We start from the raw sequence: 24,228 nt of genomic DNA on the forward strand, positions 1-24,228 counted from the left end.
GGCTTCCCCTCAGGGCTTTGCTGCTGCCCCTCATGTTCCCCGGTTCCCATGTGTCTAATCTACCTGCCATCTCTCACAATACCCCTTGTGAGAAGAAGGTTGCTGGTGACACACTCTCCCTCAACAATCCCCTTGGGGGACAAAATAATGATCTTCCCCTGTTTAGGAAACCCTCATATCAGCACAACACAGCATCCTCTGGGTCAGTCAGAGCCCAGGAGGTCTGGAGGGGGCCACCAGCAACTAGAACGTGCCTCAAAGCAACACAGGTCCCTGGGTTTACCAGCTGTTACCATCTGTCCACACAGAGCATCACCTTTGGGCTAATCTTATTCTCCTGACAAGATGGCGGCTTTCCCCCAGTCTGTTGCTTGAGTTGGTTCCCACAGACTCAGAGCTGGATGCCATCCACTTTTCCCATTCCAAAGAAGGGAAAACAGTAGGGAAGAAACTTGAGCAATATCTTGGAGGAGGCTGGGATGCTGGGCTTCCAACTTTGGAACTATATTGTGTTGCTTTTCCAATGCTAGAAAATAATATTGTGATTTTTATGTTCAACCTCCTTCCAAAAACCCTATAAAATAGGTACTATTATTATTTCCCATTTTACAGTCAAGGAAACCAAGTTATAGGGATTTGGTGACATTCCCAAGGCTCCACGGGTAGAGCCAGAATTCAAATCCAGGAGGGTAAGCCCCTCCCACCCACCATTTTATACTCTTCCCCACTGTTTCTACCCCAGTAAATATTCTGCCGTTATGGGTCAAAGTTTGGAGGTCATCACCAAAGAGTCAAGCTCCCCTCCCTCCCACCTTCACCTTGTTCTTTGCGTCTCTAAAGCATTTCATCCAGATGGCATTGATTGAGGGGTGGGGTGGGAAGAGATTGTAAAGCGATGGTGGAGTGGAAACCCAGAGGGGAGAGAGGACGATGAGGAGGGTGGAGGAGGGATGGAGATGAAGGGAGGAGAGAGGGTGCAGAAATAGGACCTCTTCCTGTGGACTGCCTCGTCCTCCTTGCCACCCTGTGCCACCTTCCGGTCAAGGCTGCTATCGATGATAAGGTCTTCCCCGAGAGCATCTGGGGCTGCTGACTTTTACCTTGTTCCCAGAGATGCTTTGAGCAGTCTGAGGATTTGTGCGCTTGAAGAGCTGTGAACAGCATTTAAACCAGCAAACACAGGTCTCAAAGGGCCAGGGATAGTGTATGACGATGTCCAAATGAACAGAAAGATGGACCCCTTTAAAACACACTGAAGCCATCTCTCAGGTCACACATTACACACACCATACTGCCCCCTGCCCACTATGTGCAGACATATACATGCACACTCTCATTAGTCATTCTCCGCCTCTCCAAGCTGACCTTCTCCTCATCTCCCCTCCGTGCATTCTCAGCTAGAATGTCAGCATCTTTGGTTCTAATTAAAGTCTTGGGTTCTCATTCTTAACACACAAGTTGAACGTTTTCTTGTTCCTTCCCTGGAGGGAACCCTGAATAGCATTGCTTTGTCCTGGTGGCCCTGCCTTGGGTCTGGTGTCTGTGATGCCCTCAGGGCTGAGACCAGATGCTCACCTGCAGAGACAAAAAAGATGCCCGCGCTGAGGATGACGTTGTGTCTGCTGCGGTGGAACTCGCTGGCTGCCACGCAGAGCCCGCCAAAGAACAGCAGCGTGACACTGAGGATGGGGAAGACGCTGGAGGCCCTCACAGCCCCTGCGGAGAGAAAGAGAGAGGGTTCCCCCTGCACCCGGTCAGCCCTGGGATCCCCCCCTTCACGGGCATGGGGGTGCCTGGTTGGAGGACAGCCCGTGAGCAGAAGGACAGAGCCTGCATCTAACGTGGGTGCGAGACCAGTTCGGTCGTTCAGGGCCCTGTGCTTGAGGTTAATGCTCTTTAGTCACCATCCTGAAATTCTTAATAGCTTTATCTTGAATGTGTGTTTTATTAGTAACTCTGATGGGTCAGTGGAGCATGTGCCCTGGGCTTGGAGCCTCTACTCACGTGGCATCCCACCCCCCATCACCTCCCCGCCTCCCGTTCTCCTTGGGATGGGCCCTCAGCTGCTCACTTCCCCACCCCAACCAGAGACCACTGCCACCCTTGGCTTGTGGTGGGGGCCTGGGCATGGGCGCTGGGAGAACCAGGGTTGGCTGAAAGCCCTAGGCACCTGCAAGGGTATGCACTCACCCCTTGAGTGTTCCCGTGCCGGAGGGAGTGTGACATTTCATAGCAAATAAAAGACACCATGACAGATGGAGAGAGAGATGGCAGAAGAAAAGAGATAGCTTTTTTTGCCTGCGTTTTGAACCAGGAGCCTGGGATTTTCATTTTGCACTGGCCCCTGCAAATCATATAGCCAACAGGGCATCCTGGGACTCCCATTAGATCACAAGCTGTTCACCGAAACGCAGAGTCTGTCCCAGCACACGCCTACATTTGCATAGTACTGAGTCTGGCAGTGCCCATTTGATACCCATTTAGTCACTGAATAAACAAATGAATTTAGTTATTCATCCAACAATATTTTTGGGCACCTACCAAATGCCAGGTGCTGTGCTGTGTCCTGGGGTACTGGTGGAAATGTTTAACCACCCCAAGGGTGCAGAGGCTGCCCTTCTAAGGGGAGGAAGGGGACGCTGGCTGAGGGCTGGAGCAGCAGTGTCCTAGAGACCCATGTGTTAACTCTTCAGCTGCTGGATCACAGAGAGGCCCTAAGGTTCTGGGGCAGAGGGACCTTCAGGTGGGGATCCCAGTATTTACCCAGCCAGCATAAGAGTATTTCCCGGAACACCTGGGCCGGAATATCAGTTGGATAAATTCTGTGTCCATTGAAGTACAAAAGAGCTAAGGTCCTGCCGTTATGGAGCTTACATCCTAATAGAGATGACGGGCAGGACCCACTACCTAATTTGCAGGGCCCTGTACAGAATGAAAATGCAAGGCCTCTTGTTCCAGAAGTATTAAGAATCTCAGGATGGCATGGTAACCAGACTTATCCTGGTGATCATTTCGAAATGTAGAGAGGTACCAAATCACTATGTTGTGAAATGGAAACCAACGTAGTTGTGTTGTACGTCAGATACACATCAAAAGCAAACAAACAGACTCATAGAAAAAGAGATCAGATTTGTGGTTACCAGAGGTGGGGCTGTGGGGAGGGGGAATTAGAGGAAGGCGGTCAAAAGGCACAAACTTCCAGTTATAAGATGAATAAGTACGAGGGATATAATGTACAACATGATAAATATAATTAACACAGCTGGATGTTATATATGAAAATTAAGAGAGTAAATCCTGGGTCCTCATCACAAAGAAAAAACATTTTTTTCTATATCTTTAATGTTGTATCTGTACGAGGTGATGGATGTTCACTAAACTTACTGTGGTAATCATTTCATGACGTATGGACGTCAAACTATTATGCTGTACACCTTAAAATTACACAGTGCTGTATGTCACTTATATATCAATAAAACTGGAAGAAAAAATAAAATAAAGGATGACCGTCAAAAGCAAATTAAAAAAAGAAGAAGAAGAAGAATTTTAAGCTAGTGAGAGCAGAGCATGGAGCCAGGTGTGGGGCTCTTGAAGGATGGTAAGAACCCAGGCCTGAGCTGACTGTGCCTTGGACTGGGGTGGCAGACTGGTGGGGAGAGGTGTCGGACTCAGGATAGATCCTGAAGGTAAAGCCAACAGAACTGGGGGTGGGATGTGAGAGAAAGCGTTGTTGAGCGCCATGCCTGGTGCTTAGCCGGTGAGCCGGCAGTGGCATCTTTATAATCCCGGCACGCGTGCAGGGTGAGCAGTGGGGCAGCAGGAAGGTGGTTGGTTCATCTTTGGCGTGGAAGTTCAAAGCTCAGTGTTCAGAGCTTTATGTCCCTGCATTTTTTGTGTGTTTTCCTGTGGGGTCAGCTGCAGCCCTTCCTATTGCTACTGCGTGGCGGTGCTCACACTCCGAATGCAGGGGACTGGTTTCCACAACACCAGGACTGTTTTTGTCTGTTTGTTTGTTTTTCATTTTTATTTATTTATTTATATATATATATTTGGCTGCGTTGGGTCTTCGTTGCTGTGCGCGGGCTTTCTCTGGTTGTGGTGAGCGGGGGCTACTCTTCCTCGCGGCGCGTGGACTTCTTATTGCAGTGGCTTCTCTTGTTGTGGAGCACGGGCTCTAGGCACGCGGGCCCTGTAGTTGTGGCACGTGGGCTCAGTAGTTGTGGCGCACGGGCTTAGTTGCTCCGAGGCATGTGGGATCTTCCCAGACCAGGGCTCAAACCCGTGTCCTCTGCATTGGCAGGTGGATTCTTAACCACTGCGCCACCAGGGAAGTCCTGTTTGTTTGTTTTTATGGGAAAAGTTTTCTGCAATTTTGGTAGCTGACTTAGCCTACTGGGATTGCCTGGGAGGGCCGATGGAGAACGGGGGTGAGGGGTCGACGGAAGCAGACAGGGGTGAGGTTCTCTTCATGAGGAGAAGAAAATGAAAGAGTTCTAGCTTTTGCTTAAGGATGGCCACCCCAAGTCCCCCACCAATGGGGCTGGGCAGACCAGGGTCCCAGTAACTGTCCCTGCTGCAATGGGGAGGTTTTGGAAGGGGCTTCAAACTGCCTAGAAACCTTGATGGGAGAAGTGAGGTGTAGGGGGAGGAATCCTGGCTGCCCTGACCCCTGGGAGCGTGATTAAATCAGTCCCCATCCTAGCTTCAGGCCAGTCAGTCACAGTCCTGGCCCAGGCCCGGCTTGCTCTGTGCTTCCCTGCTCCCACACAGGCTTGCAGGAGGGAGGGCTGGCCCCCTGGTTCATTTAGCCCCCAGGTCAAGGGGGGGATCCCTGGGAAGTAGACGCTGGGATCTTGGGTGGCCATAGCTTATTTATAACTTCTAAATATTTACACGTATGACCTACGGGTTTCCATGTGAACCTTGGCCCTAGGACCCACAAATATTAGGGGTGGGTCTGTCCCCAGTGATTTCAAGCGTGCACAAATCTTTAAAGCGATCATTTGCATTGTGTACTTGATGGGAATTGCTCGAATATTCAATGTGATGAGTTCAATTGATTAAAGGAGAGCACCTTTAAAAAATTCTTTTTAGTTTCAAAGTATGATTATGCCCGAAGGAGATGATCTGAACATTGGAAGCTACTGAATTGTGTTGGTTGTGTATATTTGAAATGTGTGGCTATGAGATATGGGAATATGATTGTTTCCCATGTGGTAGAGGAACCACTTGGCAACCAATTGGTGGCCAGATCCCACCTCTACCCCACAAGTGAGATAAGAGCAGGTTCTATAAACTGAGGCTACAGGTGTCGGTCTCACACAGGACATGCCCTGCTGCCATTTTCTCCTAACTCAGTTTACCCTGGATTGTTTTTGGTTTTTTTTTCCGGCTGTGCCACGGGGCTTGTGGGATCTTAGTTCCCCGACCAGGGATCGAACCCGGGCCCCCTGCAGTGGGACAACCAGGAAGGTCCCTGATTAAATCTTCTGCTACAGGTTTAAGCTTCAGCCTCCCTAACCACACATGAGAAAGAGGAAATAGAATAATCAATGTGCAGAATCCCACCCGACCAGGGTGTGGTCACAACAGGAACTGGCAGCACGAGTGCTGGATGGGCCCGGAGACCCCTGCAGGAACGTGACCCTGGCGCCACGTGACTGGCTCGGGGATTCCAAAGTTCCCTGCAGGAAATTCATGTGCTCAGGAAGGTCCCTCCTTCACTTGGTTCTGTGGCTGATGGTGAGGGCCTCCACCTTCCGAGAGGGGAGAAATATATTTTGTCGGAAAAGCGATGGATCTCTTGGAAGAAATTAAAATCAGTTTTGCAAGTTGTGAAATAGAGGTCACAGTTCTGTTTAATCCCCAACAGGGCAAACATCACAATAGGAAAGAAAAACAAAAACTACAGTCCCTCTGGTAAAACCCCACTGGAGATGACTTTAAAGTCATCCTCAAAAGGAGGTTCAAGTAATCTACCCCAAACTTTGGTCAAGCTACCTCTCTAAACGTGGCCTCTATTCCCGCATCAAATCCTTTTAAGCTGCTCATGTAAGTTCTAGTTGGCATTTGGGTAAATCCTAGTAGAGGGATAAGGACTGAAAAATGAGAAATAATATGTTTTAAAAATTAGCTTAGGGCTTCCCTGGTGGCGCAGTGGTTGGGAGTCCACCTGCCGATGCAGGGGACGCAGGTTCGTGCCCCGGTCCGGGAAGATCCCACATGCTGTGGAGTGGCTGGGCCCGTGAGCCATGGCCGCTGGGCCTGCGCGTCCGGAGACTGTGCTTCGCAACGGGAGAGGCCACAACAGTGAGAGGCCCACGTACCGAAAATAAAAAATTAGCTTAGAAATGACTTTCTTTCAAATTGACTCCTCGCACCACTTACATTGTTATGCGATTAAAGGCTCATGTTTAGACCCACTGCTCGTCTGTAGACTAGCAAGCATGAGTAGAGCTAACAGTGATTTTAATTGTAAAAGCACTCTTCTTGAGCTACGAGTTACAAGCATAACCCGAATAGCACAATTTCCTGAAGTTTTTATGTATAACAGCAGTTTAAAAAAATGTTACATTTAACACTCTCTAATAGTAAATTAGTCAGTGCCTTAGAACTTTTCTTTTGAGTGAACTTGACACACCTCCCTGTTGAAGAAATTCTATCTAAATTACATTAAATCCCCAGTTCTCTCTATGCCTGGATTAATGTCAGGCCTGTGGCTGCCACTGGGCCTTGACCATTGCTCATCCCATGCCCCAGCAGGGAGCCAACACGTGTGGCTTCGTGAGTACATGTTGGCCCCGGGCGGAGCGCAATGTGCACCAGCTTATTTAATTTTCATGACCCTGTCAGATGGATGACATTATCATCTTTATTGCTGACTACGAAGAAAGGTGAGAGATGAGAGGTAAAGCAGCCTGGCCCAGGTCCAGCCCAGCTAGTAGGGCGTCACCGGAGCAACCCGTGACCCGAGTCAACCAGGATCCAGAGCCCTTGCTCTAAGCCAGCACACTGTTGCCTCCTACGTGCTGCGTTTGTGACAGTTCCATGTCATATCCGGGTTACTGACCTTGGGACAATCTAGGGGGAGACACTGGTCCTGCCCCAATGAGATTGAAACTGAAGAGGGGTGAACCTTGGTTTGCTTTTATTCTCCCAGGCCTCGCCTCTTAGGACCTCGCCCATTAGCACCTCACCCATTAGCACTTAGCCCATTAGCACCTCAAATCAGCCCTCTGGGGAAGGTGAAAACTTGTATTCAGGTTGAAGAAAATCCTTAGATTTCCTCCTAAGCAGACTAAAAAGAACTTTTCAGTTTTGACACAGCTCCCCTTTTTTTTTTTTTTCCTATTTCTATTTCATTGAAATGAAAGAGATTCAGATGTCAGAACCACCTGAATGTCTCTGTCTAGTAGAAAAGATTTTCCTGAAGCTTCTTTGCACATATCCATTTCTGGGGCTGGGTATTGGGGAGCCTCAAACTCAGAGGCACCTGGACAACCTCAGGGCAGCCCTCCTCGCCCACCCCTCCCCGGGAGGACCCGCAAAGGGGGAACTTACGCAGGAGATACTCAGCCGTGTCCTGTTCGTAGTCAGCATCTTCGGGGAAGTGATCAATTTTCTTGCACACGCCTCGGAAAGCCCCTGTGGAAACAAACGTGGCCCTGAGCTGGCGGGGGAGGGGTGGAAAGAGCCCCTGGGGCCCAGCCTACATCCTCACCCCCACAGTGAAGATGCTTGATGGTTGTTGCAGGCTCTGCCTCAGTTGGCCCATCAGCATCTTTCTCAGGGCACAAAAAGGAGATTGGTAGAGGAAAGAAAATAAAAATAAAGCCGAAGATGGAAACTTTCTGCTTCCTAGATTTTGCATGATGTTGGGATCTATTTAGAAGGGCAAAGAGCTATGAAGCATAAGGATTCATCATGAGAACTGTCTTGTCTTATCTTTTTCTTTTTTTCCCAATTAGTGAGGGGAAAGGGGAAAAGGAAATGGAATATATATATACACACATATATTCATATATACTTATGTATATAATATATATATATATATTATATATATATAAATTTATCTTCCCATTTTACAGATGAGGCAGCTTGAGGCAGCTGGCCATAAGAATTTTGCTTGAAGTCATACGGGTAACTAGTAGAGCCAAAATTCCAATCAAGGTCTGCTGACTCCTTGGTGTGGATTCCGGGCATGCATTCTGGAGTAACCCACTGTCCCTGATTGGATAATGCTCATATCTGACACAGGACCACCCCCTTCCCCGCTCCCCTCGCCCAGGACCACAGCTTGCTGTGCTCTGCGGTGTGGCTCACTCCTTCAGGGGCACAGAATTGCGCAGGTGCACCCTGGGGAAACTGTCAGCATTTCCTTTCCTTTTCTTTCTTTGACGTCAGCCTGACTTAACTTGTTGTGGGTGTTTGTTAACTAGCCAATTAACCAATCTCTGGGGCAGCTAATGGCTCTGCCAGTTCTCATAAATGACAAACAATTTCAGAACCTCTCACCACAGCACAGCATGAAATTATGCCTTATTGTTCTTGTCTCTGCCGGCAGAGACGGCCTGGAGGTGAGGGGCAAGGTGGTGTCCTGGACAGTGGACAAGGTTTATGTTCACACGTAGCTGGGCTTATATTTTAGAGCAGTTACTATAAGAATTAAATAAGGCCATATATGAAGATGAGATAATTTTCGCAAAGCTCTAGGGACTTCGTGATAATGGCCAGCACTTTTTAAGTGCTTCTAGTGGGCTAGGCACAGAGCTGAAACCTGCATTCTTCTCTCATTTACTCTCATCCACTGCCTTAGGAGATAGGGACTATTCACACTGATATTTGATGATAAGACAACGCAGAATCACAGAGGAAAGAGAGTTGTCACAGCTGGTGAAGGGAAGAATCAGTATTTGAATGGGCTTTACCATTACAATATGAAGGTAGCCGTTATTATTATGCCTATTATTAACTCATAATAATGAGTGCCATGTAGTTTTTAAATTTTATTTTATTGAAGCATAGTTGATTTACAATGTTGTGTTAGTTTCTGCTGTACAGCAACATGATTCAGTTATACATATATATACATAATTTTTCATATTCTTTTCTATTATGGTTTATTACAGGATATTGAATATAGTTCCCTGTGCTATACACTAGGACCTTGTTGTTTATTCATTCTGTATATAATAGTTTGCATCTGCTAATCCCAAACTCCCACTCCATCCCTCCTCTACTGCCCCCCCCCAACCCTTGGCAACCACAAGTCTGTTCTGTGAGTCTGTTTTGTGGAAGTTCACTTATGTCATATTTTAGATTCCACATATAAGTGATATTATATGGTATTTGTCTTTCTCTTTCTGACTTACTTCACTTAGTATGATAATCTCTAGGTTCATCCATGTAGCTGAAAATGGCATTATTTCATTCTTTTTTATGGCTGAGTAATATTCCATTGTGTGTGTGTGTGTGTGTGTGTGTGTGTGTGTGTGTGTGTGTGTGTGTGTATCTCACATCCTCTTCATCCATTCATCTGTCAGTGGACATTTAGGTTGCTTCCATGTCTTAAAGAGTGCCATGTATTTAACACATACTATAAATAGGCTCCAAACCAGAGGCATTTCACAATAAATGATATGATATGAGCCCATCCTCTTGGTTCTGATTCTCTGCCTACCAGGCAAAGAATGGACTCAGAACCAAGAGGGCAGGGTCTTGGAGAGAAGGCTTGAAGACTCAAGGAAATTCTTGGAAGAAAAACAAACTCAGAACTCCTTCCCTAATATTGAAAGAAGACCTTCATTTTTCCTGTTTGGATTTTAGAGTTTCATTCACAGATTCCTGTTTGCTTTTAAGCCCCATCGCCTTCCAGCTGGCTGGGTAACAAATCAGAATAAGTCACACACGTGAAGCACTTACCATCTACCACGTGCCATTCTAAACACTTTACATGTTTTATCCTCTCTAGCTCTCAAGACAGCCTGGGGAGGTACCTGGTATGATGAGCCCTATTTTACAGATGAGGAAATCTGAAGTAAGTGATTTCTGCAAGGACACAGCTACAAGGGGCACACTCAAGGGTAAGTCTTCCAGACTCCAAAGCCAAGTTCATAGCCACTACTGTGAATTGCACTCTCTTCAACACATTTTAGAGTTGTAAGCAAAATCCTTTGCCAGATGGCTTTATGATAATTTCACGGTCCATCCACTGCTATGAACAGGACCAGTTGGTTTTTCCATCCACCGTGCTTTTTCCGTGATGTGCGTCAGGGGCCACAGAGCAGGACAAGGATGGTGGTTGTGGGACCACCTATCATTAGCTGTTTTACATTCTCCACGAAAGATTTCATAGGAAGGAAATGTTCAGCTGAAGATTAAATGTGAAAGCTACTGAAACAGACCAGTCAGAACCACATGGGGATAAGGAACTACACACGTGCTCACATCTGCTTGTGAAATGGGCCTTACCTAAGGTGGCTTAAGGCAGCCTGAAACTAGGATGTGGAGCCAGCAAACACCAGTAGCTCCTGGAGAAACAGTCACGAATTTTAAATGGTCTAAAGTGTCCCACCACATTGTTTTATATAGCCTACAAGCTAAGGCTGGTTTTTGCCTAAGTAGATGATTAGAAAAAAATCAAAAGAAGAACACTGTTTCATGACAAGTAAAAAAATACGTGAAATTCAACTTTCAGTGTCTATAAATAAAATTGTATTGAAACACAACCATGCCCATTTGTTTATGGTTTTCGTGCCAAATGGCAGAGCTGAGTAGTTGTGGCAGAGACGGCAAAGCCAAAAATGTTGACCCTCTGGCTAAGGAAAATTTTGCTGATCGCGGTCCTGGAGATTTCAGTCCTGGGAAGTAGCACAAACTCTGGGAGGGCAAAAGTGGAAAGCAAACAGGAATTTGGGCCTTCTTGGGACTGGAGGACATACTCCAAGCTGGTGATTCTAAAGCAGATAATGCTCATCTATGGCAGATCTGGGTTGCAGAATGGTTTGTTTAGTGTATTTGTTTTGTCCTGTTTTTTACTTGTAGTATTTTATTGTATTTTTAAAAAATTGCAGATTCTCCTGAAAAATGGGGCTCTCTGTCCCGCATTTCCATGGGAAAACAATCCCTAGCAGCCGGGCCTCAGCAACCTCCCTCTTTGGACTGGGTGCCAGCTCTCTAGTTGGCCAAAGTTGCCCCCACCTCCCCAGGCCCTATGTCACTTGAGGAACCTATGGAAAATGACCTCTCCAAACGTCAGTTTCTTCTTCTTCTCCAGGATAAAGATAATAACAATAATAACTTCATGCGGTTGTCATGAGAATTAATTGAAGCTGTAATAGTAGTTACAGCACCTGGTGCTGTACTCAGCAGTTTCCACAGAACTCTTGTTAAAATCAGGTAATGACGTAAGGCACTTAGTGCAGTTCCTGGCACGTGGTAAGAACTCAATAAATTATAGCTATTCCTACCATTGGTTTTGGTAGGTATTTTAGGACCAGAAGAGACACATTGGTGCCATGGTGAGATTTTAAAAAGCGATATAAAAGGAAAGGGAGGGCTTCGCTGGTGGTGCAGTGGTTGAGAGTCCGCCTGCCGATGCAGGGGACATGGGTTTGTGCCCCGGTCCGGGAAGATCCCACATGCCATGCCGCAGAGCGGCTAGGCCTGTGAGCCATGGCCGCTGAGCCTGCGCATCTGGAGCCTGTGCTCCGCAACGGGAGAGGCCACAGCAGTGAGAGGCCCGCGTACCGCAAAAAAAAAAAAAAAAAAAGGAAAGGGAATCAAGAATTTCCCTGAGGAAGACTCCACACTGAAAAATGAAGCTGCTGGCACAAGTCATACACTCATCAAAAAGTGAACTTGGCCGTTCATATAAGTAGCATATTGCCAGCTCCCAGAAATAACCACTATTTAGCATTTCTGTATGTTTCCTTCCAGGCTCCCCTCACACCCCCCACTGCTCCCCCTACCCCCAGGCTTCCACACACACATTGTTTTGTAAAATCAGGATCTTGCTGGTCTTGTTTTTACTTACATTTTCTCATCAGTACTTCCCCACATCAGTAAATCTAAGAAAAAAAGAATGGGATTGGACTTGCCCATGAACTGCAGAGGCTGGAGCCAAAAGAGATGCTGAAAACAGGTACCCTGCAAGGATGAAGTTGGGATACAGAGATAAGCACCGTCCTAGCAGAGTTGAGGCTAAGGCACTGGGGCAGAGAGGAGCAGAAACCAGGAACGTGGTAAACCAGGAGAAGGATCAGTGGAGGTTGGTCTTGGGGACAGATCCAGTGGTGACTGGTGAGAGGTGATGGGAACCCACAGTAGAGCACGTAGAAGCGCTAGGCTGTGAGAATCCACAGATTCCAGGACCCCAGGAAGAGGTTTGGAATGGCAGGTAGAGCCAGGAGAGATTTCCCGAAGTGTTGAGGTGTAATTACAGAGACTGGCTATGGGGTGACAACAAACTTCATCCTGGGCAGAGAAGATTGTGCTGACGGTTCTTCTCTGGCTCAGACAATGGAAGGATACTTCCTTCCTATGAAGAAGGCGCCTCCTTTAAACCAACAATCCTTCTCAAAGGTCAAACCCTAGAAATAGTCCCATTATAATCAAGAATGAGATATGAATACCCACTATTGCCTCTATGATGTACCATGATTCTACAAGCTCCAGTGCAAGAAGAAATAAAACAGAATTAAAAGTTATACGCAATAGAAAAAAAATACGGTAAGATTATCATTTTTCCAGGTGATAGAATAGTCTATTTGGGAAGCTGGAGGCAATTTGCTAGGGAAAAAGTAGTAGAATGAATGAAAGAACTCAAGAAGTTGGCTTCTTCTAAGACATTAAACCATACAATAAAGCTGTAATAATTAAGTCATTGTGGCACTGACATTTAAAAGGAACATTTATTAGGATATTTTTTCAAAGAAGAGAAATGTTACAAGGAAAATAAGAAGCAGTCCATTATCCCGTATTCAGATAATCCCTGTTAAATTAAAAGAATATATGTATGTAGTTAGAAAATTCAAACAGTATATACAGAATGGCATAAGATTAAAGTAAAAGCACTTCCCTCATCACCAAAAATTCTCTCACTTGATAACTTCATAGAGTGATTTTTGTTAACTGAATGTTGAATAAAATCATGTCTAAGCTGAGATCTGAAGGTTAATTAAAAGTTAATCAGAGTAAGGGAGGTGTGTGCCTTCAGGCAGAGTGGAATAGTGTGTGAGGTGATGAGAGGGAGTGAGTGAGGTGATGGGAGTGAGTGAGTCCCCATCTGGAGGGGGGGGTAGTAGTTCGGGGCTTTCAGAGGATCAGTGGTGGTTGGTCTGGGGGACAGATCCAGTGGTCACTGGTGACAGGTGTTGGGTACCTGGGGTAGGGCAGATATGAGAACTGGGCTGTGAAGATTGATTGATTCAAACTTTTTCTCCTCCTTCCTTCCTTCCTTCCTTCCACCCTTCCCCCAGATTTATCAGACACCCACAGTGTACCAGAGTTGTTTTAAGTCCCAGGAATTGACTAGTGGCCAAGACAGAGAAGATTCTGGTCCTCAGAATTTACATTCTCACTGGAAAGAGAGTCTATATAGTCAATAAAAGAACAAGATAACTGTGCTCTGAAGGAAGCCCACAAGATGATGTGATGGTGACTGTGCATTGGGTGGGGGAGATGGTGGGCAATTTGGGGCAAGGTGGTTCAGGGGGACAGGTGAGCTCAGACATGATAAAAAGAAACAGTCAGTTGTGTGAAGAGCCAGGGAAAGAGCTTTCTAGGCCAAGGGCACTGCAAGCACACAGGCTGTGGAGTTGGGAATGAGCTTGGTTAGTTTGGGGGACAGAAGGGAGGCCAGTGGGTGGAAGAGGGCCTATTGTCGTGGCGTTACCGGGTCCCTCAGCTGCCCTTCTAGCTGTCCCTTCAGCACTGAGGTCTCTGGAATGTCTAGGAGGTTGGGTTGCACAAGGACCAAAGTCAACTCCATCTCTTCCTTAGGATCAGGGTAACCTAAAGGACCTACGTGGTCCTGAGTGGCTTCCAGACATGCAAGGGAGGAAGCCAGGGTGGGGAGGGAGCCCCTAAAATAGGACATTTTTGTTTCTAACTGTTAAAGCCCTTGTTCCGTATCTCCAGGGAAGGTGGTGCTTCCACATTCCGTGGCTCAGTCTCCATCCTGAGTATTTCCTTTCAGATCCGAGTACTGTGGGCACCCAGCCTGATCCTGGGAAATGGCCATCAACAGTCACAAAGTGGGGATTAGGCTGTTTTGCTGTGAATTTTTACAGACAAGTCAGATTCTTGCAATCTGGAAAAACAGAGCCTTCCCCCTCTTCAGCATGTACATATTTGACCTGGAGAGAGGTCGTATGGTGCAGTGGTAGGAGCAAAGCTTGGAGCCCTCAGGCCTGAGTTCGAATCTCTATTCCACCACTTACTAACTCACTAGTTGGGCGACCTTGGGCGAGTTATTCATTCACTTGAGCCTTTGTCTCCTCATCTGTTAAAATATCAATAATCTGCAGATGTTAGGATTTCTCAAAGAAGTAGGTACATTATCTGCTGTTTGTTTAGATGTACTCTGGGCCAGGCATTGGGTTAAGGGATCTTTGGGTACTGCTCACCACCCCATGGAGCAGGCACTCCTACTGGTCGTAGGCTGGGGTGAGGAGTAAGGATTCTGGAGCCAGACTGCCTGCATGTGAGTGCCAGCTGTGCCACGTATTAGCTACAAGTTACTTAACTTATGTGTGTCTCAGTTTCCTCATCTGTAAACGGAGAATACTAACGGTATGTAGCTCGTGGATTTTTTTTTTTTTTTTTTGCGGTACGCGGGCCTCTCACTGTCGTGGCCTCTCTCGTTGCGGAGCACAGGCTCCGGACACGCAGGCTTAGCGGCCATGGCTCACGGGCCCAGCGGAGCGGCATGTGGGATCTTCCTGGACCGGGGCACGAACCCGTGTCCCCTGCATCGGCAGGCGGACTCTCAACCACTGCGCCACCTGGGAAACCCTGTGGGGTTTAATGAGGATTAGAAGAGTTAATGTTTGTCAAGTGCTTTAGAGCGATGGTAAGTGTTGTGTGTGTGTGTGTTAATTCAGTCAATCCATTTCTAGATGGGGAAACTGAGGCCTAAAACTAAGGTCTGTCTAACTAACCTCAGAGCCTGAGATCTTAGCAAAATCCCCTAAGTGGCACTAACACAGTGCTGGGCACCGAGAAGATGGTTAACAGGGACAGCTCTTAATGTTATTTGCGAACTCTGTTTCGGGCGTGGGGGGAGAGGAAGCCAGGGGGAAGCTGGAGATCGTGTCTCCTCCCTGCCACCCTCACATGGACATATCTACACATGGGTAGACGTGTGTGTGTGTGTGTGTGTGTGTGCGTTTGCGTGTGCACCCATACAGGGCTGGGCCAGGCAGGCAGCCTGAGGAGCTGGCACACCCCAGCAGGAATAGGCCTAGACCACCTGCTGTACCAAGTTTGGGCGAGGGCCAGACAGAGCTTTTCTGGGTCAGCTAAAGACAGCTCTGCCTTTACGGGTTTGGGCCTCAAGTCAGGAAATACTAGACCCAGAGCCGAAAGACCTGGGGAAATGAGAGAGCCATCCAAGGCCCAACCTTTTCAAGTTTGCGGTCCTGAAGGGAGACCCTGAATGGGGAGCAGCTGTCCCCAGGATGTCCCTCCTCTGATGGGAGGAGATCCCATTGGCAGAGCCCCTCAGTGGTCTTCAGGAGGAGCCCCTCCACCTCCCATGGACGGTGAGTAGCCCACATTGGCGGTCCTGGGCACAGCTGGGCGGCTGTGGCACCACCCAACCTGACAAAGGATTACTTCTGAGCAGTTCTGGACCGTTACCATGTGCTCAGAGTGAGGGTGGATCCTCCTAACCAGCCCACCGAGCCCAGCATCAGTGCCCAGAACCTGGTCCAGCCCAGAAACACAGCCAAACCAGTGCCCAGAGCTTGGCCTCATCTCAGCCACGAGTCCAGCTGAAATACCAGGCCCCTGAAATCCAGCTCAGAATCAAAATCAAGGCTCACTGGAGACCAGGGCTCTGGGTCCAGCGATACAGGTCTTTTAAGTCCCCATTGTGGTGAATCCGCCTTGAGAAATCAGGAAAGAACAAACATCAAGTTTGTTTGTGCCCCGGACGTACTTGTGTTAAGAAGGCAAAAGTCACCACCTGATTGTTAGAATGTTTGGTTTCCTGGTGTTAAATATCCTCTTCATTACATAGCATAATTTACCTTAAAACGGTGGTTCTCAACATGGGCTGCAAATGGGAATTACGGGGGCTGGGGACACAGTAGGAAAATACCGATGCTCTGTTCTATCCCTGGAGATTCTTACTAATTAGACTCATCTGGGGAGCTCTGCAAACTCCAGATGCCCTGACTAATTGTTCAGCTAAGGTTGAGACCCACAGCCTTTAGGGGAGTTCACTCAAAAATAGGGACCATTATTTCATAGCAAATCATAAAGTTCAAAGATGTACTTCCAGCTTTATCTTGAAAATGAAAAGATCATTTATGAGAATATGTTTATTTTGTCTTATCTTTTCTTACTATGCACTAGGGTGAACCAAAAAGTAAGTTATGTGGATTTTTGGTGGGAGGGGGCATCCTTTGTCTGATAAAATCACATGATGGTCCAATATGAAATCTTTCACTTTCCCAGCTGGATTATAAAGTCTGACTTTCAGGGGCTTCCCTGGTGGCACTGTGGTTGAGAGTCCGCCTGCCGATGCGGGGGACACGGGTTCGTGCCCCGGTCCGGGAAGATCCCACATGCCACGGAGCGGCTGGGCCCGTGAGTCATGGCCGTTGAGCCTGCGCGTCCGGAGCCTGTGCTCTGCAACGGGAGAGGCCACAACAGTGAGAGGCCCGGGTACCGCAAAAAAAAAAAAAAAAAAAAAAAAAAAAGTCTGACTTTCAGAGCAGGATCATAAAGTGGGTCATTTCTGCAAAAAATATTTGAGCATGTCATCATTTTCTCAAGGGCTTCTCTTAATCCTTTAACATTCAAATCACTGGATGCGCCTATCACATCATCACTCTTGTCGGTTTGCTCTTCTCGCATTGTTAACCAGTGTCCCTCTGCCAAGCTCTCGGCCGCCCATGGCTGGCATGTCACGCCACACCAGCAGATCTTCAGCGCCCCTCACATCCATCTCATGAAGTCCTGTGCATTTTGCAAGATACGCAATCTCACTTTGCAATCATTTTTGCCTCCTATTTGCATTGTATGGTCACATGCTGACAAGAGCTGGCAATCAGAGAGAGGCTGCCTGGCAAAGACCATGAATTGTAGGGTATTAAACGGGGGTGGGGTGGGGTTGGAGGTGTGTTTGAGTAGAGACTGGCTTTATAAATGGTCAGGTGATGAATCACATAGTCACATTAAGATGGAGTTTGCTGGCTTGTCTGTGCAACCGCACGTGTGCAGGGATTTGGATAATGAATTCACGGATAATGAGGACCCTGAACTAAACTTGGTCTCTCTGAGCAAGACGAAGCACTTGGGGTTTCAGCAATTATGGCCCACGGCTCCTAATAAGAGCACCATTGGAGTGAGTGAGGTAAGGAGAAATAAACGTCCTCTTCTGAGGTTCCTGAACTGCTGTCAGTGCACATCCTGAATTCAGTCTTGTTCAACAGATGTCTACTGGGGTGCCTGCTTTGCATTAAGCAGTGTCCTGGGCACGTCGGATTCATCAGTGAATGAAACAGTGTAGGTTCCGGATCTCAAGGCTGTTACATGCTAGTGGGGGAGAGACCGAGAGTGAACAAATAAATGAACAAAACAAAGGTTTCTGTAAAAAGGAAGAGGTAATTTCAAATAGTGATAAATGCCATGAAAATAATAAACCCCAGAGAGAGAGAGTGACCTGGGGGCAGTGGGGGGAAATTGTGAGATTGGGTGGACAGGGAAGGCCTCTCTGAGAAGGTGACCTGAGTGACAAGATGAAGCCACTCAAGGGAAGATTTGAGGGAAGAACTTTCTAGGAAGAGGGCACCACAAGTGCAAAGGCCCCAGGGAAAGATAATACTTAGTGTGTTTCTGGAACCAAGGGGAGTGCAGGGAGCAGAGTGAGTGAGACGGAGGCAGGATAAGACCAGTTCCACGAAGGAGCCAGATGATGGAGCCCCTTCCAGGCCAGGGCTGGAAGCTGGAAAGGTGTGTGGTCCATGCTTTTGGAGGGCTTTACACATGTGAGAAACACAATCTGATTTATAGTTTTAGAAGATCTCTTTGAAGATGGCAGGGGCTTGCAGAGGAGCAGGAAGGGAAGAGCATCTTCAGAGGAATCACTGAAAGCCATCCTGAACCTTCTGAAGAAGTAACTGCCGATGGTGGAGGAACGGCGGTCCAGCCAGAGTCCAGCCACATCCACCCAGAGAGAGATGCTCCATCGAGAGACTGTCCTGCCTTAGAACCAAGTGCAGGAAGTGGAGCTCAGAGCAGGGCACTGTGGGTGCTACCTGTCCTTCTCTGCACCCAGTTCTAGGCCTGATTTATTTTGAAGAGCCTGGTGTTGGGCATTTTGCTTCATCAGCCCCTCTGCTCTGTTTGGGGTAAAATCTTTCCCTGGTCCTTAATTATTTGGTTGATTGCAGGCCCAACTGGAACACCAGCCTAGCCCCAAGCCCAGGTCCTAGCCGGTCCTGGATCACAGAGCCGAGAGCCCGGCCCATCCTAACCAAGACGGCAGTTTTATCCAGTTCTGTGTTCTAGATCCCCTTTGCCGCCTGGCACCCAGCCTGGCACCTGGAACTTCACAGGCGCTGGTGTAGGATTAACCAACTATGCAGAATAAGCCACGTGTTTGGGGTACCAGGAAAGCAGGGGTACAGAGAGAGAGAGGAAAAAAATGAGAATTGGAATTTAATTGATACTTGACTTTTACAAAAGATCATTAAAATAGCACAGAAAATACTCCAGAAGTGTGTTGATCTTTCTTATGTAATAGCTTAGTATTATTATTTTAGTATCGGATTATCTATGAGGGTGGGGTGGCCACCATAATCATTTTAGTGCTTCTAAAAATCATCTTAATCCTGCCTCGGCAAGCATTGGCAGGAATCGAGAGCCCATCCATTTCCAGACCACACAGGTAGCCGTGGCCACGGCAGGGGCTCTGGGGAGAAGGCTGCGGCCCCCTCATCTCTGCTGCTTGTAAGTGGTGACATTTTTCCTCCAGAGGTGCCTGGAAACGTTGGACCCACCTGCATAAGAATCACCTGGGCTCTTAGGAAAAAAAGTACATTTATCAGCCCCCTACACGACTTAGTGATTTAGGGAGAGTCTGAGAAACTTCTGTTTAGCAAAAGCTCCTCCAGGATTCTGATGAGCACCGGAGTCTGAGAGCCACATTCCGCAGCCAGATGGACGCGTGGTCCCTGTCACACACACAGACGACTTGGCCTCTGTGGGTATGTGAGACCTTGGCTGGGGAACAGGTCCAGACAGGGTTTTGGAGGGTTTGTGGAGAGCGATTCCCTCTTAGAAGATTGAGGTTGAGGCCATACAAGACTTTTCCTCAACTAGTGAGCATCACACAGTCCTGAGTCCCTGCCCCCGGCTGTGAGCTCAGAGCAGCCCATTCTTTGGACTTGGCCTTCACATTCCCAGGCGCTAGCAGTTCCCAAAGGCAGCGCCACACATGGTCACAGAGACACACTGACAGACCTGAGGGACATTCATTGTGTGACTTGGAATCTACTCCTCATTACTGGACCCCTTCATTTGTCCTTTAACTGCTGTAAGCAGCGTGTAAATGGCACACTTACAGTACATAACAGGTGGAGGTATGGGGTTCAAAAGGTTATTGTTATTTTTTAATAGACTTTACTTTTAAGAGCAGTTTTAGTTTCACAGCAAAATTGAGGGGATGGTCCAGAGACTTCCCATATCCTCCTCCCCCGACACATGCGTAGCCTCCCCGTTGTCTGCCTCCCCACCAGAGTGGTACCTTTATTATAACTGATGAACTTACATTGATACATGGTTATCACTCAAATCCATAGTTTACATTATGGTTCATTCTTGGTGTTGTATATTCCATGGGTTTGGACAAACATGTAACAATATGTATCCATCATGATAGTATCACACAGAGTAGTTTCACTGCCTTAAAAATATCCTCTGTGCTTCACCTATTCATCCATCCCTCCACTGAACCCCTGGCAATCACTGTTCCCTTTACTGTCTCTGTAGTTTTGCCTTTCCCAGAATGTCATATAGTTGGAATCACACAGTATGTGGCCTTTTGAGATTAGCTTCTTTCACTTAGTAAAACGCATTTAAGATTCCTTCATGTCTTTTCATGGCTTCATAGCTCACTTTTTTTAGCACTGAATAATATTCCACTGGATGTGATACAGTTTATTTATCCACTCACCTACTGAAGGACATCTTGGCTGCTTCCAGATCTTGGCAATTGTGAATATAGTTGCTATAAATATCCATGTGTAGGCTGTTGTGTAGATATAAATACCAAGGAGTATTTGGGTAAATACCAAGGTGTGTGATCCAGAGAACAGTGAGAGGGAGGGGTGTGAGTAGGACAAGGTGGGACGGGAGAGATGGGAGGAGGTCAGATGGGCTTTACTCTGAGGGCCTGGTTTTACTCCAAGTACGGCACAGGTACACATATACCAAAGTATCCTCCAGAGTGGCTGTTCCATTTTGCATTCCCACCAGAAATGCATGAGAGTTCCTGCTGCTTCACATCCTCGCCAGCATTTGGTGGTGTCAGCGTTCTGGATTTTGGCCATTCTAATAGGTACTTGTAGTATCTCATTGTTTTCATTTGAATTTGCCTGAAGACATGTGATGTGAAACATATTTTCATATGCTTATTTGCCATCCGTATATCTTCTTTGATGACATGTCTGTTTTGGTCTTTGGCCCATTTTAAAACCAGGTTCTTTGTTTTCTTATTGTTGGTTTTTAAGTGTTCTTTATATATTTTGGGTAACAGCCCTTTATCACATGTATCTTTGGCAGATATTTTCTCCCAGCCTGTGGCTTATCTTCTCATTTTCTTGACATCGTCTTTACAAAAGGTTGTTTTTTCAACCCTAATTTGGCACTTTCTTCATTAAAAAAATAATCCAGAAAAGTTTTGTTTTTTGTAAAGTGGCATCTTTTAAATCGTGAGGGACCTGGGCTCAGTTTCTGCCCCACTGCAATCTCTGTGAACATGTTGCAGGATCAAACCCACAAACCTGGAGTCTGTGTTGAAACTGTCCATATAGAAGGCCACACTTTCGACGTTTTGTGCCATTCTGACTCCACTAACCTGAGAAGGGGGAGAGAGAGTCTCCTGTATCTGTTTCCAGCTACCTTGGACTGCTCATTTCAACCTTCACTGGGCAGCTCTGCCCAGCACAAACAGATTTGCTCCCAAGCAAATCCATCCTGGGTCCTGACATTTATCCAGCATCTTTAACTCTTTTCTATTCATTAAGCATGGGTGGTGGCCATGGCAACCATTAACTGCACCTGACATCCAGGAATAGTTCTGGCGTTTTGAGCAAACACCATCCTGGGATTTAGTTCTGCAAGATACAGAGCCTGGCTGCCTCCCTGTAACCTGTGCGGACGTCATGGTTTCCCCCCTGAATCTGAGGTGCCCTCCAGGCCTCTTGCCTGTCTGGGCAGGAGAAAGAATGTGGGGCCTCTTCCTCCAAATCCCCCATTCTCACTGCCCACTCACCCACCAGAGTCCTTCTGAGTTGCAGTATGATGGGGGTGAGGCAGAGGGCATCTCTAGGTGGTATGAGTCTAAGGGCAGGTGTGTGTGTGTGTGTGTGAGAGAGAGAGAGAGAGAGAGAGATGGGGTAGGGATGCTCCCACCTACCCCCAGGGGAGCATCTGGAGTTATCAGAGGTGGATACAAATATATTTTAGAAAAGCAGAGAAGGTAAACGGGCCTGGTGCCCAGTGTGGATATGTCTGTTTGCCTGTGTGTGTGTTTTGGGGTGTGATATATGTGTACCTGTGCCGTACTTGGAATAAAACCAGGCCCTTAGAGTAAAACCCATCTGACCTCCTCTCATCTCTCCCGTCCCACCTTGTCCTACTCACACCCCTCCCTCTCACTATACTCTGGACCAGCTATTCTCAAACTTTAATATGGGCACCTTGGAAAAATGCAGATTTGAAACCTGCAGGTCTGGGAAAGGGGCTGAGATTCTGCCTCTTCTGGGATTTCTAACCAGCTCCTCGGTGGTGCGGATACTGCTGGTCTGTGGACCACACTTTGAGTAGCCAGGTCTGGCCCAGGGGCTCTCACTCCTGGCTGACCCCAGATCACCCAGAAGCTCTTAAATAGTACTGGTGCCTACGTCGACAGACGAATGGATAAAGAAGATGTGGCACATATATACAATGGAATATTACTCAGCCATAAAAAGAAACGAAATTGAGTTATTTGCAGTGAGGTGGATGGACCTAGAGTCTATCATACAGAGTGAAGTAAGTCAGAAAGAGAAAACCAAATACTGTATGCTAACGCACATATATGGAATCTAAAAAAACGGTACTGATGAATCTAGTGGCAGGGCAGGAATAAAGATGCAGATGTAGAGAACGGACTTGAGGACACGGTGGGGGGGGGAGTGGGGGAAGGGGAAGCTGGGATGAAGTGAGAGAGTGGCATGGACATACATACGCTACCAAATGTAAAATAGATAGCTAGTGGGAAGGAGCCGCATAGCACAGGGAGATCAGCTCGGTGCTTTGTGACCACCTAGAGGGGTGGGATAGGGAGGGTGGGAGAGAAATGCAAGAGGGAGGGGATATGGGGATATATGTCTACTTATAGCTGATTCACTTTGTTATACAGCAGAGACTAACATAACATTGTAAAGCAATTATACTCCAGTAAAGATATTAAAAAAAAATAGTACTGGTGCCTAGACCCCAACGCAGACCAGCGGAATCAGAATTTCTGGATGTGAGGCTCAGTCTTTTTAGCTCCCCCAGGTGATTCTACTGTGCAGGAGATGGAGGAACACAGAGTTTTGCCTGGACCACTCTCTCCCGGCCCTTCACGGAGCTGTCTTGTTCTTAGCGTTTAGATCTCCACCTGCCTCGAACACTTTCAGTCACTTCCTTCACAAAGCTTATGATTATATGTGAGTGTGCTTATTATCCTCTTTATATTTATTGCCTTGTTTAATTTCTGACTTCTTCACTAGAATATAAGCACCACTGTGTCTCAAACATCTTCTACTAAGGCCTGCTACATAGTAGGTGATTCATAAGTATTTATCGGATGTCTGTTTGTTGTGTGTTGTATCTGAGGGAATTTTAGACAAGGTGGCTTTCTGTTGGATAAGGACAAAAGTGCTATGCAGTCCTCTGTGATCTGGACCTTGCCCATCTCCAGATTCTTCTCCCCACACTCCTCTTGCACTGGCTTTGCTTTTCTCACCTGCCCCAGGACCTTTGAATCTATACTCTCTCTGCCTCATACATGCTTCTCTATCCATTCCCCATTTGATTAATTCCTACTTTTCCTTAAGATCTTACCATCCACGCATCCTCAGGCTGATGCCATCTAATTATTTGCTCTCACAGCACTGCATGCTTTTCTTTTGGGGGACATATTATAAATAATTAATTATGGGTTTAATTATATGTCTGTTTATTCTATGCTACTATAAATTCCAAGAATGCATCTCCTTCTTTTTATTTATTTGTTTGTTTGTTGGTTTGTTTATTACTTTTGGCTGCGTTGGGTCTTCGTTGCTGCACGTGGGCTTTCTCTAGCTGCGGCGAGCCGGGACTGCTCTTCATTGTGGTGTGTGAGCTTCTCATTGCAGTGGCTTCTCTTGTTGTGGAACATGGGCTCTAGGCACGCGGGCTTAAGTAGTTGTGGTGCACGGGCTCAGTAGTTGTGGCTCACGGGCTCTAGAGCACAAGCTTAGTAGTTGTGGCGCACGGGCTTAGCTGCTCCGCGGCATGTGGGATCTTCCCAAACCAGGGTTTGAACCCGTGTCCCCTGCATTGGCAGGCAGATTCTTAATCACTGCCCAACTGGGGAAACCCCATCCATCTCCTTGTTTACTGCTGTCTTCCCAGTGCCTGGCGCACAGTAGGTCATTAAATAAACAAATAAGTAAATGAAGGGATGAGTATTAAGTATCTCCTCCAAGTCTGAAGTCTTCTCTAAGCTTCTTGTGTCAGCATCTCTTCACTGCCTGAGACCCT

The 24,228-nt window shown here is 47.1% G+C and overlaps 1 protein-coding gene across 1 annotated transcript in view; it reads right to left on the reverse strand.

The window, feature by feature from the left end:
* CACNG3 (calcium voltage-gated channel auxiliary subunit gamma 3) overlaps nucleotides 1-24,228 on the reverse strand; it is an 83,845-nt gene that overhangs the window by 3,930 nt on the left and 55,687 nt on the right. Inside the window, exons 2-3 of the mRNA XM_065892625.1 lie at nucleotides 7,561-7,644; nucleotides 1,576-1,716 (exon numbers count right to left, since the gene is read on the reverse strand). Coding sequence (XP_065748697.1) covers nucleotides 1,576-1,716; nucleotides 7,561-7,644 — 225 coding nt within the window. The remainder of the gene's footprint in view (nucleotides 1-1,575; nucleotides 1,717-7,560; nucleotides 7,645-24,228) is intronic.

This window comes from Phocoena phocoena, chromosome 15 (genome assembly GCF_963924675.1).
Source record: "Phocoena phocoena chromosome 15, mPhoPho1.1, whole genome shotgun sequence".
In the NCBI taxonomy this organism is placed as follows: domain Eukaryota; kingdom Metazoa; phylum Chordata; class Mammalia; order Artiodactyla; family Phocoenidae; genus Phocoena; species Phocoena phocoena.